The 15,190-nt window shown below is 39.4% G+C and overlaps 2 protein-coding genes across 5 annotated transcripts in view; one reads left to right on the top strand and one right to left on the bottom strand.

Annotated features, from left to right (window-relative positions):
- ERCC8 (ERCC excision repair 8, CSA ubiquitin ligase complex subunit) overlaps nucleotides 1–10,515 on the bottom strand; it is a 61,393-nt gene extending 50,878 nt beyond the window's left edge. Inside the window, exon 1 of the mRNA XM_082622337.1 lies at nucleotides 10,376–10,515. Coding sequence (XP_082478463.1) covers nucleotides 10,376–10,452 — 77 coding nt within the window. The 5' untranslated portion in view covers nucleotides 10,453–10,515. The remainder of the gene's footprint in view (nucleotides 1–10,375) is intronic.
- Nucleotides 10,516–10,622: 107 nt separating this feature from the next.
- The window catches only part of NDUFAF2 (NADH:ubiquinone oxidoreductase complex assembly factor 2), a 192,614-nt gene continuing 188,046 nt past the window's right edge, over nucleotides 10,623–15,190 (top strand). For 3 of the 4 annotated variants that reach the window (XM_082622340.1, XM_082622341.1, XM_082622342.1), the window contains exon 1: nucleotides 10,623–10,839. In XM_082622340.1, the coding sequence (XP_082478466.1) occupies nucleotides 10,713–10,839 (127 nt within the window). In that variant the 5' untranslated portion in view covers nucleotides 10,623–10,712. The remainder of the gene's footprint in view (nucleotides 10,840–15,190) is intronic. The other variant, XM_082622339.1, reaches the window with a different exon arrangement.

Here is a 15,190-nt window from a genome sequence, read left to right as displayed (position 1 = left end):
GAGGGTTCCCATCATTTCTGGATAAGAATGGCTCACTGTGCCCAAACTAATATTTGGAGCTAACAATGCACATTATGAATACCTACATTCCTTCTGGGAGTCTGGAATTTTGGTACATGCTAAGCAGACAGTGCCTATGTGGCCAGTTCTCAATTAAAAACTCTAGGCACTGAGTCTCTAATGAGCTTCCCTGATAGACAGCTTCACCTAAGCTGTCACAATTCATTGCTAAAGAAATGAAGCTTATCTGTGTGACTCCACTGGGAGCTTCTGCCTGGTTTCCTTCACAAGTCACCCATGTGCCTTTCCCTCCACTGATTTTACCTTGTATACTTTTGCTGTAATAAATCAAAGCCATGAGTAATTTGGTACAACCGTATGCTGCATACTGAGTCCTTCCAGAGAATCCTCAAACCTGGGGGTGGTCCTGGGGACTCCCCACACACAAAAGCATAGAAATTGAAGGAAGAGGGGTAGGGAGAATATGGGAGAAAAGAGGGAGGGGAGAAAGTGAAGGGGAAAGGAGTGAAAGAGAAGAGATATGGGGGAAGGCAGAGGAAATTGGGGTAAGGAGGGTAAGGAAAAGAGTCCTTTTAACTTTTTGTTTTAACGTCTTAAGATGGCTTAAAAATTTTATTATATCCTTTCATCTTCTTCAATGATGAAATACTTTCATTTTTGTTTTTTTAGGCTATGACTTTTTAAAAAAATACATTTATTTATTTATCTTATTTATTTTATTTTTGGCTGTGTTGGGTCTTCATTGCTGTGCGTGGGCTTTCTCTAGTTGTGGCGAGCGGGGGCTACTCTTAGTTGCAGTGTGAGGGCTTCTCATTGCGGTGGCTTCTCCTGTTGTGGAGCACAGGCTCTAGGCATGTGGGCTTCAGTAGTTGTGGCATGCAGGCTCAGGACTTGTGGCTTGTGGGCTCTAGAGCTCAGACTCAGTTGTGGCACACGGGCTTAGTTGCTCCGTGGCATGTGGGATCTTCCCAGACCAGGGCTCGAACCCGTGTCCCCTGCATTGGTAGGCAGATTCTTAACCACTGCACCACGAGGGAAAGCCCTATGACATTTTTTGAATACAAGTTTCCCTGTTTCCCCTAAGTTGTAGAAATAGTTTTCCTTTCTCTCCAGATAATTTATAACTTCAATTTTCATTCCATCTTGGACTCAAGAGTTATCTGGAATGTAATTCGTAATTCTTTAAACATTGAATTAGAGGTGATGGTGATGTTCTCATTAATTAATTTACTTCCAATTTCTTTAGCTTATGATCAAAGAATATGACCTGTAAAGATGGCTACCTTTTTGAATTTGTTAAAAGTTTTCTTGGTAGCCAAGTATATAAAAATTTTGGTAAATGTACCATTGACATATAAAAAACATGCACATTCTTTAAGAGATGTAAAGTTATATATGTCTATTAAATTTGGTGTGTTGTTTATCCATTTCCCCCATATGTATGTATTCTCTCTCTACTATATCAGGACCATTCTGGAAAAGAAACTAGTGTCAAATTTTCCTTACATTTTGCTTTATATATTTAACTGTTTGAATACATGTTTTATTATACCAATTCATCAATTGTGCTTCAAATAATATCGTCTATTACAATATTTGGTGTTTTTTTTTTTTTTGGTGGTACGCGGGCCTCTCACTGTTGTGGCCTCTCCCATTGCGGAGCACAGGCTCCGGACGTGCAGGCTCAGTGGCCATGGCTCACGGGCCCAGCTGCTCAGTGGCATGTGGGATCCTCCCGGACCGGGTCACGAACCCATGTCCCCTCCATTGGCAGGCAGACTCTAAACCACTGCGCCATCAGAGAAGCCCTGTTTGGTGCTTTTAACCAAAAATCTCACCTTAACTAATATTAACAGTGACTTCTGCATTTTGTTGATGATTATCTAATCTTTTTATCCTCTACTTAACTTTTAATATTTAAGAATTTGGGGGCTTCCCTGGTGGTGCAGTTGTTGAGAGTCCGCCTGCCGATGCAGGGGACACGGGTTCGTGCCCCGGTTCAGGAGGATCCCACATGCCGCGGAGCGGCTGGGCCCGTGAGCCATGGCCGCTGAGCCTGCGCGTCTGGAGCCTGTGCTCTGCAACGGGAGAAGCCACAACAGTGAGAGGCCTGCGTACCGCAAAAAAAAAAAAAAGAATTTTGTAAACTATTTAAAAATATTTTAAATTGAGGTATTTCTGAGCAACAGCTTTTACCTACATTTTATTTAAAAATTAATCTGATAATCTGTGTTTCTAATGGGAGGAATCAGCCTGTTCACCTTTGGTATGACATCTGATATACTTGATATTATTTACTCTTTACTTAATGTCATAGTTCCATCTTTAACTTTTCATTTTGCTAGTTCAATGAAGTTGCTGTTCATTCCCCTTTTCTAATTTTGAATCATGTCTAAAAAGATCTTCATCAGCCATGTTATATATTTCCAGCTTGTTTATTATTATATATTTAGATTTAACCATACACATACTACAAGGTTCATTACTCTCCTCTGTTTCCTCTCCTCTTCATCATTTACATACCCTGGGGCCTTGTTCAAATACATTTATTCATCAATTAATGTTGTTCCTTGGGTATTTTTTCTTGAAGGGGAAAGGGGTGAAATATTTCTAGGAATTTTAGCATATGCACAATATTGGAAAGATTGGCTAAATTTGGATTCTTGACTTGCAGTCCTTTTTTCTTATTAGTAGATAGCATTCCAGATTGGCTAAATTTGGATTCCTGACTTGTAGTCCTTTTTTCTTGTTAGTAGATATCATTCCAGTCTCTAGAACTGCTAAGATGTCTAATGTCAACCTGTTTTTCTTTTATGAATAAACTGTTTACCATTGGAAGCTTTTAATATTTTTTTCTCCATTCCTAGATATATTTACTAGGGTATTTGTAATTTTATGTCTTTTTCATCAATCCTACTGTACTTCAGTGAACCTTTTTTAGTCTGTGAATCTAGTCTCTGCTCGTTTGTTTTGTTCTCCCTCTGGAATTATTATTGCCTCTGGGGTCTTCTGGATCTACTCTCCAAATCTCTTATCCTTTCTCTCATACTTTTTACACTTGCTTTGTGACTTGACACATTTCTTTCATTTGATCATCCACTTCATTAGTCAATACTCAAAAGTAGCTACTCCAGTTTGAGGTAAGATCACTAGCACACTTTACCCATCTCCCTAGAAATACAACTATAAAATGTGAACAAAATGCATGGAATACCTATTTGAGGACTCCAAAAAGTAAATAGCAGCAACTGGACTGGGGGAAACACCAAATCCAACATACCACCAAAACAATGGCCAGTTTATTATTTTTTTCTCCTCTGCTACTTCCTGGCTGGAAACCTGGAAGTGAGCACTGTGGCACAGACAGAGAAAGTTCCAGGAGTAAAAAAGGGAACTCCAATACTCAAGGACATGCAGAAATCGCCCATCTATATTTTTTCTTTCTTTTCTCCATTCTCTTGTGGCCGAGCCCCTAGGCAATCTGATAGCAGCACTGGCAATGGCTGGAAATAGTGACCTGAGGGAGCCAAAACTCTTGGGGAAGGAATCTGTTTTCTCTGTTCATCAGAGCTCTGATCCCAAGAGAGTGGGTCCAATCACCATTGCTTTCTTCCTCTGTCTTCTCACTTACAGGCCGAGAACTGGGCCCAAACACATTAGTGTATGGTAGAACAGGGTAACTAGAGCCCAATGTTTCCAGCAGGAGTACCAAAAGGGAGAGTCCCAGTGATGAGAGGTACCAGAAAGATCACTGAGAGAAAGAAGCTCAAGAAGGTAACCTCATAAAGTTATTTATGAACTCCAGGACTCATCACTGAGCAGAGCATGCATGGAGCTAACCTTAAGTAGCATACAAAAGATTCTGAAAACTAAACTAACAGAGTACCACTCAGGTAACAGACTACTGAGTGGCACACACTGGGGGCAGATTTGAAATGGCTTTGAAAAATAAACTGACATTAGAACCATGGCAAACATAACAAGGTAAGAACTTTCAGCCTGAACCTAACTTCACCAATTGCTTCTTAAAACAAAAATATCAACATTCTTCATAGGACTGAAAAAAGACCCAGAGTTTCATGACATTACAAAATGTCCAGGATATAATGCAAAATTACTCTGCATATGGAAAACCATGGACATTTCAACTTGTATGGGAAAAGACAATCAACAGACACCAAAGCTGAGGTGACACAGATATTGGAATTATCTGACAAAGACTTCAAGGCAGCCATTAAAATATGCTTGAGCAAGCAAGTGTGAACATAATTGAAACAAATGTTAAAAAAGGAAAGTCTCAGCAAAGGTAGAAGATATAATTAAGAACCAAATGGAAATTTTAGAACTGAAAAATGTTAAATTATTTTTCATCAAAAATCTAATTTTCATTAAAAACTATTTTTCTGATAGACTAAATTGCAGATTAGAGATGACAGAGGAAAAAGTCAGTGAACCTAAACACAGATCAATTGAAATTACACAATTTAACAACATAGGGAAAAAAGACTAAAAAAAAAAAAAAAAGAAGAAAGAAAAGAAAAGAACACAGCCTCAGGGACCCAAGTAACAATTATAAAAGGCCAAACGTCATCAGAGTCCCAGAAAGAAAGAAGAAAGTGGTATGTAAAAAATATTGGACAGAAATAATGGCTGAAAACATCCTAAGTTTGTGGAAAGATATAAATCTGCAAGTTCAAGAAGCAGAATAGACTCTAATTATGATAAACCCAAAGAAGTCCAGGCTCAGACACATTATAATCAAACTGCTGAAAACTAAAAACAAAGAAAATTTCAAAGCAACCGGAGAGAATGACAAATTACCTATAGAGAAACACATGATTGAACTAACTGCAGGTTCCTTTTCCGAAACCATAGAGCCATCCAGACTTATTCTAAAAGAATTTCTAAACAAAGTTCTTCAGACAGAAGTGAAGTGATATAGGAAGGAAACTTGGGATATCAGAAATGAAAAGAGAACACCAGAAATGATACATATCTAGGTAAATAGGCTATTATTTCCTTTAAAATAGGTTTGACGGTTGAAAACAAAAATTGTAACACTGTCCAATGGAGTTTACAATGTATGTAAATCTAATATATAAGACAACAACACATATGGTGGAAGGTAAAGGGTGATAAGTTTCAATATATCAAATGAGGGAGTAAAATATTGATTCTCAGTAGAAAATGAAAAGTTAAGTAGGTGTTTTATAATTCCTAGAGCAATAACTAAAAAATACTATACAAAGAGATATAGTCAAAATCACAATAGATAAATTAAAACAGAATATTAAATAATGTTCAAATAACCCAAAAGAAAGCAGGAAAGGGTAAATAAAAATGTGAAGCAATCAGTACTTTCATTCACTGCTGATAGGAATGTAAGCTTTTAGAAAACTGTCAGTTTCTTAAAAAGTGAAACATATACCTAGTCATTCCACTGCCAGGTATTCACCCAAGAGAAATAAAAGCATATGCCCATACAAACACTCGTGCATGAATCTTTAGAGCAATTTTATATGTACTAGTCCCAAAACAACTCAAATGCCCATCAACAAATGAATGGATAACGAGTCATGGTATATCCACAAAATGGAAAACTCCTCAGCAATAAAAAAGAATGGATACATGCAACAGGATGGAGAAATTTCAAAATAATTATTCTGAATGAAAGAACGCTAAGAAAAAATAATTTCATTTATATAAAATTCTGAAATATACAAACTAATCAGTAGTGACAGAAAGCAGATCGGTAGTTTCCTGGAGTAGTAAGAATGTGAAACAGGGAAAGAAGGGAGAAAGGGATTACAGAGTCTTGATGAAATTTTGGGGCTTATGGATGATTGTTATCTTGATTATGGAGATGGTATCAAAAGTGTATATATATGTCAAAACTCATCAAATTGTATACTCTAATGTGCAGTTTAGTGTATATCATTGTACCTCAGTAGAGTTATAAAATAAAAAAGGAGGGTATGAATTATAAACATTGCATTTTAGTGTTCATGTCTTTGCCTGTAGTCAATGACAAGGAAGAAACTGAGGCAAATGACAGTAGACATCTTCTTTGAATAAAATAGGACTGTATGTTTGTTTAGTTAAGCTAAAATATCATTAAAGAGGGGAATCTTAAAAAAAACTACCTTTAACACTTTAACTTAAATATACAAGTAGTCCTTATTTTGCATTGTCTGATACACACGAATTTCAGTTATCATGATTTAGTTAATACCAGACCACAACAACATGGTTCAAATCTCAGTTACCATGGTATATTAACTGTGAGTAATAGCATAAAGCGCAGTGTTCAATACTTGCTTTTCAGTCCACAAGATACTATGAAAATAACATGTACATTAAAATTAGTGAGCACTTTGCATGACTTCTTTCAAAGTCTGCAGATGATCACTGTGCATTTGTTATTCAGTTCACACACAGCATTTAGTTTTGTTACCTCTGTGCCCCTGAGATAAACCCAAAAGGAATTCCACAAAAATGGATAACTGAATGGGGGAATTGGCAAACATAATTAAAGTGCACGAAAGCAACACAAAGTGATGATACCAGAAGTGAAACTCAAATTGAATGTAAATGGAATTCAAAAGAGATAGCTTACTGCAGGAATGTTCACATTGCTGTCATTTTAGAAACTCTAGATATGCAGACTGAAGAGATCAATGAAGGTGAACTTATCGACATAAATGAGGTAAAGTGTTTGTGATGAAAAGGCTGAATATGTCCCAGAAGAAGTGATGCTGGAAGAAATCTTCACATTAAAAGAACTCTCAAGGACTTCCCTGGTGGTCCAGTGGTCAAGACTCTGCACTCCCAATGCAGGGGGCACAGGTTCGATCCCTGGTCGGGGAACTAAGATCCTGCATGCCACACCACATGGCAATAAATAAATACAAAAATAAATACATAAATAAATAAATAAGAGAACTCTCAGAGATATTTCAAGCCATTGAGAATGTAAAGGATAAAATGTTGGAATGTGACACAAATTTAGAAAGGCGTGTGATAATTAGCCAAGGTAAAGAAAAGATGCTCAACTTGTAAGTTGTACAATGAGAAGACAAGCACTGCTCAAACTACTCTTGACAAGTTTTTTTTTAAACAAATAAATATACTTTGGTTCTCATCATTTCTAATATTTTACATTACCCAGATAACTGATAGTGACTTCTAGTGTTTCAAAAAAAATTTTAAAGGTCACAGAACAATTTGAATTTTCCTCACTAATTATTGAGATAACTTTGCATAGGTTTTAGCTTACACAATCAGTTTTATGGATGTGCACTACTATGCAAGGCAAAGATTGTCTGAATATTAGCTAATTTTTTGAAGAAGAATGAAATGTGCTGAACAGAGGGCCATATCATCCTTCTTCCATAAACCATACCCATATTATATATAGTCTATGATTTTCAGGGATTGTTAAAATTTGTTTATTTATTTATTAATTTATATATTTTAGTTGGGTGAAAATTTAAGACATATGCAAAGCAACTGAATGTGGACTCCTTCTCAAGCAATGGTTCTCAATTCTAGCTATACATTACAATCAGCTAGGGTGCTTTAAAAAATTCCAGTGTCCTAGACCAATTAGACTAGAATCTATGGGGTTGGAACTATAGCATGAGTATTTTTTCCAAATACCCTATGTTATTTTAAATATTCTGGCAAAGTTGAAAAAGACTGTTTCATCTTTTTACACTTTCCCCAAATCTTTTATAATAATTGTCTCAATCATATTTCATTTTGTTTTAGGCCATTTGTTTGCACTGAGTATTTCAAAAGTGGTCCATTTAGTTTTGTAAGAACAGCAACTTTTGTATTCATACTTCATCAGCTCACACTACAATGACACCATCAGAATAATAAATAAAACTAGCTTTAATAGGGTTAGGGGCAAATAATGACTTTTTTTTTTTTGCGGTACGCGGGCCTCTCCCGTTGTGGAGCACAGGCTCCGGACGCGCAGGCTCAGCAGCCATGGCTCACGGGCCTAGCCACTCCGCGGCATGTGGGATCTTCCCAGACCAGGGCACGAACCCGTGTCCCCTGCATCGGCAGGCAGATTCTCAACCACTGCGCCACCAGGGAAGCCCCAAATAATGACTTTTGATAAGCACACAAAGCAGTTGGTGGGAGAGATGTGCATGGGATTACTAGAGCACAGGTTTGTAACTAGAAATGTTAAGTATGCTTGGGGAATCAGTGTTTTACAGATGAAATGAAATCTATTTACAGATGGATTAATCTGGTAATTTGGTTAGGAAACCTTCACTGTTTTGAATTTTTATTTCTTCTAATGAAGTAAGAGGTTTAGGTCACAGAATTTTGACTGTGCTAAAGAGCTATACTTAGTTGCTTCCTCAGACCAAGGACTTTTTGGAATTAAAAGACAACAAGAAACCAAATTTTTCAGACCCTCAGTGGTGCACACGATTTACATTATTACTGATATGATAAGACCTCTGGTCATATGAGGGAAAAAAGAATAATGCTGCTTCTTTTTAAAACAGTACCGTTACTGTCACTGAAATTAAAGATAATGGACAACGTCACTCATTTTCCAAACTTTACTTCGCTGATCATTAGGGAAGAATTGCAGAACTACTTGATGGAAACAAGCCACATAGTCAAAGCAGAATGACAAATTTTGATACATACAAATTTTGCTTGAGTTCTTGCAGTTACTGGAATAAAAAACTCTGGATATGCCTGTATGCTTTGGTTAGAGTGGATGACCTAGCTACTGTCAACTGTGCACTAACGGGAGTTGGAGGACAGTAGGAGATGCAACCTCAATCATGCTTAAAACTAACTAAAACATGGTAAAAAAAAATTAATACTCTCTTATTTCGTTAAAACTGTATGTACTATCTAGAAACCTATTTACCCATTTTAAAAGCATAATACTAAAATGTAAGGATGATACATCTTAGAACACAAAACGTCATACAAATTGTGCCAAACTCTCTTCTAGGCAATGGGAATACAGGGTTTTAGAAGACAATATACCAGTAAAAAAAAATAAGTATATAATACAATTTCAGTGGCAATAAATTGAATGAAGAAAATAGAGCAGAATAATGGGATGGAGAATCATTGAGAGCAAAGGAGGGATTCGGGGGCAGCAACTGACACATTTGATGGCTCCCTCTTTAAACAGTCTTCCCTCAGCATCCATGATACCTCACCACCCTAGTTTTCCTTCAATCCCTCTGGTTACTCCTTTTCAGTTCTTCTGTAGTCTCATCTTCTGCCTAACTTTAAGTGTTGGTATTTTTCAGGTTTGTAATCACTGAACTGCTTCTCTCTTCTTACTCCACAAATAGTGTCTGGGTGATCTTATGTCCTCCTCACTTCACGTATCAACTTGCATTAAACAATCTAAATTTCTCCTGAGCATCAAACATATACTATATGCAACTGTGTTCTGAACCCTCCAAGTGAAATCTTCACAAGTTCCTTGAAAGCAATATGGGAAAAGTCAATATGAGCAAAATTAAAGTAAAACTTGCTCCCTCTTTGGGGAGAGATGTTACCATTATTCACCCCGACATACAAGGCACATAGCTGGGAATCATTGCAGACTCTTCCTTTTTCATCATTCAGTATATCCAATTAATCTCCATGGCTGGTTGATTCTATTTCTTAGATTTTTTTCAAGTATCTTCACCCTCTTGGTCCCAACTGCCACGTCCCTGGCTCGGGCTTCCATCAACTCTCTCCTTGCAACAGTTACCTAACTTGGCTCCCAATCCTGCTCTCAACTTCAATCCATTCTCTAAGCAGATGACAAAATGCAACAGCTGTCACCTTATTCTCATCTTCTTACCACTTAACCAAGCATACAAGGCTGTTCCCCATCTAGCCTCCCCTACTTCTCCAGCTTCATCTCTTGTCAATGGCCCTCTCTCCACAATTCTCTGCTCTAGTCATGCTAAACTTTCTTCAATTCCTGGCCTACGTTCCGCCTTTAACATATTGCTGGGCACATAGTAACAGCTTACTAAATACGTTGACTAAATGAAAGAACGAATTCTTGGAAGATAGTTATTCCTTGGGAGTCGGGGAGAAGGAATAAAGTAAAATGAAAATATCCTCATTTAGATTTATAGCGCCCTCACTCGAGCCCGCGTGCGCACCCACCTGCCTACAGGTATATAAAAGCTATATATAAAAGCTATCCTATTTTCTCGAGCCGCAGAACAGAAGAGAGAGTAAAGCCCAGTTGTGGTGGAGCAAAGTGGTAATAAGGCGGCCAAGTGTGAGGCAAAGCTAACACAGCCATTGGCCCAGATTTTAACCGGAATAGTAGAGAATAGAATAAGGTTTTCTTTACCTCCGTGTGGACTCCTCTCTCCGAAGGCGAAGAGGGTCGTCCAAACCCGCTTGTCGCGCCGACAAAAACCCTAGCATCCCGTCCCTTCACACCAGCTAGCGAACTGGACGGCGCCATGACAGAACACTGAGGCTGGGGTGTAGAGTGGAGTCTCCCATTGGTCAAGCATGATGCCACCCGGCCAATGGCGAGCGTCGTTACTTGAGGGTGTACGGAAGGAGGTGGGTGGGACTCCTCTGAGCCGGGGGGCGGGGTCAGCTGCCTGGGCTTTCTCACTTTGGTCTCAGGGATCCCCGGCAGGTCACGACACGACCCGTGCTGGAGCCGGTCGGAAGGCATGGGTTGGTCTCAGAATTTGTTCCGTGTCTTGTGGAGAGCGCTGTCAAAGGAAGTGAAGGAGCAAGTGGGCACAGACCGGTTCGGGAACAAATACTACTATATCCCAGAGTACAAGAACTGGAGAGGTGAGATGAGAGCTAGGGCAGCGGTTGGAGGGTCGAAAAACGATGTGCGGCACTTGTAATCACCAGAGTAGACAACCCGAGTTCGTTCTCCCCACAGCCCTCTCTATTCTGGCCGCTGGCTTTCAGACGGGCTCTCGGTGAACGGCCCGGCGGGTGCCCGCCGGCTCTGCGCCGCAGCGCCCGTGTCCTGAGCCCGGCCGCGACCGCGCTAGCGTTGTATCTCCCAGCGCCGAGAGCCTCGCCGGCGGAGGGCCGCCCCCTCTGCCCCCCTAAGTGTGGGTCCTTGAGGTCGGGCGACGTAGACGGGGACAAGTCCACGGACGTCTTTTACCAAAGGGTCCCGGAAGGGGTAGGGAAGTGCCTTTCCGCCTCGCGTGACCCACTTGCGACCAGGCTGGCTTGGGGTAATTGAAGAGGTGTATTTTGAGCGCCTCCGCTCTCCTCTTTCGTGGTGTTGACCTTTTTCAGTGGCTCCGGCGTTGGCCCCAGGCGTCACCTTCCTCAAGGCCAAAACTGTCAGAAGTAGGGCCATGCACGCTGACTGTGTGGAAAAGAGATCCCCGCAAGGCTCCACGTTACCGCTCCCATGAGTTTGTACTCGCAAGACCCTGTTGCGCTGACTTGAAGATACAGGGCGCTAACCGTGTTTCTGTGCAGGAATCTTGCGAAGTCTTGATGTTTGGGGAGGTAGGGGCCGTTGCTGGTCTTTGAGATCACACCACGTGGCAGTCGTCTGTAAACTCTTCTGTGTTGTTCCAGCGCCGCGATGCAAAAGATCTCAGGCTTTGGGGTCAGAAAGGCATGGGTTAGAATCTCAGTTTTGAGATCTAATAACTGAGGGATCACAGACAAAGTATTTGTCCTCCGCAGGTCTCCGTATCCTCACTTGAAAGTTAGAGATGATAATAATAGCAAGAATATTGAGAAACACTAAGACCTTTCAAAGTTGTGTTCCATTCATTTCCCATGACTCTTGACAGAGGGCATTTCTTCTTCTTCGTAGAGCATATGTAAAGTGTATTCCTTGATTTATTACTCAAAATTGTTTTGCCTAGCCCTTTTCTGTAACTTATTTTAATATCTTAGACTTGTTTCCCTAATGAGCATTTAAACTCTATCAGGGCAGGAAATAAGTCTTAAAAGTCCACAAAGAACCTAGAATGGTGGTGAAGTGTTTCTTGACAGAGGAAGCAGAGGGAAAAATGTTTCTTTTCCATAAGTTGTCAGGTAACATTAAAAAAATACGAAAAACATCAGATTGACCTTTTAAAATTGAAGTATAATTTACATACAGTAACGTTCATCCTTTTTGGTGTATGGTTTTATGATTTTTGACAAGTGCATACTCTCATGTATCACCACAATCAAGATATAGAACAGTTCCATCACCCCCAAAAGTCCCTCCTACCCCTTAGTATTTCATTCCCGCACCCTGCCCTTGACAACCACTTATCTGTTTTACATTCCTACAGTTTTGCCTTTTCCAGAACATCATGTATAATAAATGGAGCTATATTGAATACAAGATGCAGTCTTTTGAGTCTAGCTTGTTTCACATGGCATAATGCAGTTGAGATTTATCCATGTATCAGTAGTTCCTTTTTGTTACTAAGTAGTATTCCCTTCCATTATATGGGTTTACCACGGTTTATCCGTTCACCAGCTGAAGGACATTTAGGTTGTTTCTACTGTTTTTGGTGATTGTGCGAAAAGCCTCTATAAACATTCCCATATAGGATTTTGTGTGAACATAATTTCTCTAGGGTGAACAGCTAGGAGTGGAATTGCTGAGTTGTGTGGTAAATGTATATATAACCAACTTTATAAGAAACTTCCAAACTAGCTGTACCATTTTGCATTCCTGCCAGCAACACATGAAAGTTCTAGTTTCACATTCTCACCAGCACTTGGTTTTGTCAGTTTTTTTGTTTTTATTTTTATTTTAGCCATTCTAATAGGTAGATAGTGTTATCTCATGGTTTTAATTTTCATTTTCCTAATGACTGAGGATGTTGAGAATCTTTTCATGTGCTTATTTGCCATCCACATGGATCTTTGGTGAAGTATCTGTTCAAATCTTTTGATCATTAAAAGAAAAATTTGGGCCTCCCTGGTGGTGCAGGGGTTGAGAGTCCGCCTGCTGATGCAGGGGACACGGGTTCATGCCCCGGTCTGGGAAGATCCCACATGCCACAGAGCGGCTGGGCCTGTGAGCCATGGCCGCTGAGCCTGCGCGTCCGGAGCCTGTGGTCCACAACGGGAGAGGCCACAACAGTGAGAGGCCCGTGTACAGCAAAAAAAAAAAAAAAAAAAAAAGTTTGTATTAATTTCATTTCATTGAAAATACAGTATCATTAAAGAAAGACTTAAATTAACAAAATCATATGTATTCTAAAATGGTATACTTTGTGAGTCACAGATAATGTTTATCTTATAATTTTATTATTATAATATCAAGTTGTTTTCCAAAGTGCTTATGCCAATTTATGCTTCAATTAGCTTGATATTTTGAATCCATGTACTCTTGATTGTGAGAAAATCAGGCTTTTATCAATGATGTAGTAGAATCACTGTATGCTGCTGTCTAATGTCTCTGTGTGTCTCAGTTCTTAGATAATTGAGGGCTGTGGTACAGATGTGTTATACAGTCTGTAAGTACCATTACACATTAGCCTTCTACTATAAAGCAAGGGAAAATGTTTTTGTTTTCAAGCAAATTTTCAAAAAATAAGTCATCTAACTTTTCTATTTCCTTGATATGAAAGGTGGTTCTTTAGAGGTCTCCTTGAGTTTTCTTTGAGTTGCATAATTGAACACCATCAATGAAGAGTGTTTAAGAACCCTTTAGAGGAAATTAATTTTTCTTTTAATTCAGTTAATTACTGTGGTGCCAGTCATCAAAGAACTACTATATTTTCCACATAGGGTTTTATTTAATAAGAGAAAATCTGTTATGTAATTCAAAATAAGTCTTGAGTATTGTCTAGTCAGCTGAATTTAAGTTTAGAACTGTGGAAATTTTAACTTTTTTTAAAAAAGCATATTGGCATTTCAGGATAAAAAGATTATGAGTATAACATGTACTTGGCATTTTTAATAGCAAAATGTTGATCGACATCTTTTTATTGAAAGTTTGCTTGCTCTATAGTAGATTATTTAGTAGAAGATTCCTCAAACTTGATCTAGAAAATTCTTTAGTTATTGCACCCTTCTTATTTGTAATTTCCCTGAGTTTTTATCCATACGATTCCATTTATCTCATGTTTCAAAAGGTAATTCTCTTCCTTTCTAAGATAAATTCTTGTATTTGTATACTTGATTCTGTTTTTTTTTTTTTTTTTGCGGTACATGGGCCTCTCACCGCCGCGGCCTCTCCCGCCGTGGAGCACAGGCTCCGGACGCACAGGCCCAGCAGCTATTGCTCACGGGCCCAGCCGCTCCACGGCATGCGGGACCCTCCTGGACCGGGGCACGAACCCGCGCCCCCCACATCGGCAGGCGGACCCCCAACCACTGCGCCACCAGGGGAGCCCTGTATACTTGATTCTGACTGGAACCTCTTTGAACCTTGTTTTATTATTTTCACCTCTTTTTGCACATTTATTAAACATCTACACCCCTAAAAACTAACAAATTTGTTAACTGAAGAACTATTTTGAGTTGTTATTTGCTAATTGACACTGTGAATGTCCAGATTTTGGGGGTGGGGTGAATATTATACGTAATATGCAAAAACACCCGTTTGGAGTATTGTGTTTGGTTCTGGATACCACAGTTTAGGAGAGATGCTTGAAAATCTTGTGTCCAGACAGGGATAGTTATGATGATAAAATTTTCTAGAAATTATATACGTGAGTATTATTAGCTGTGAGTCTTGAGGAGGTTTACCCTTTGAAGAGAAGATTTACGAGGAACTTTAAGTATATGAAAAATCGTGGTATAGAAAAGGATTAGGCTTGGGACTTACCTGGTGGTCCAGAGGTTAAGAATCTGCTTTCCAATTCAGGGGATGCAGGTTCAATCCCTGGTTGGTAAACTAAGATCCCACATGCCACAGGACAACTAAGCTCGTGCACTGCAACTACTGAGCCCCTGCGCCACAACTAGAGAGCCCAAGTGCCGCAACTACAGAGCCCACGCACTGCAACTAGAGAGAAGCCTGCACACCACAATGAAAGATCCAGCATGCCGCAACTAAGACCTGACATAGCCAAATTTAAAAAAAGAAAAAAGGAAAGGATTAGGCTCATCTGTGTAGCCTTTTAACTCAGAACTTAGATCAGAGGGTAAATGTTTACCTTTTTATAAGAAGCAACTTTCAGACTGTTAGGGCTGTGCTAGAAAAAGAAGA

This window comes from Mesoplodon mirus (assembly GCF_964341445.2).
Source record: "Mesoplodon mirus genome assembly, chromosome: 5".
Taxonomy (NCBI): domain Eukaryota; kingdom Metazoa; phylum Chordata; class Mammalia; order Artiodactyla; family Ziphiidae; genus Mesoplodon; species Mesoplodon mirus.
This window is presented reverse-complemented; position numbering and strand designations above follow the sequence as displayed.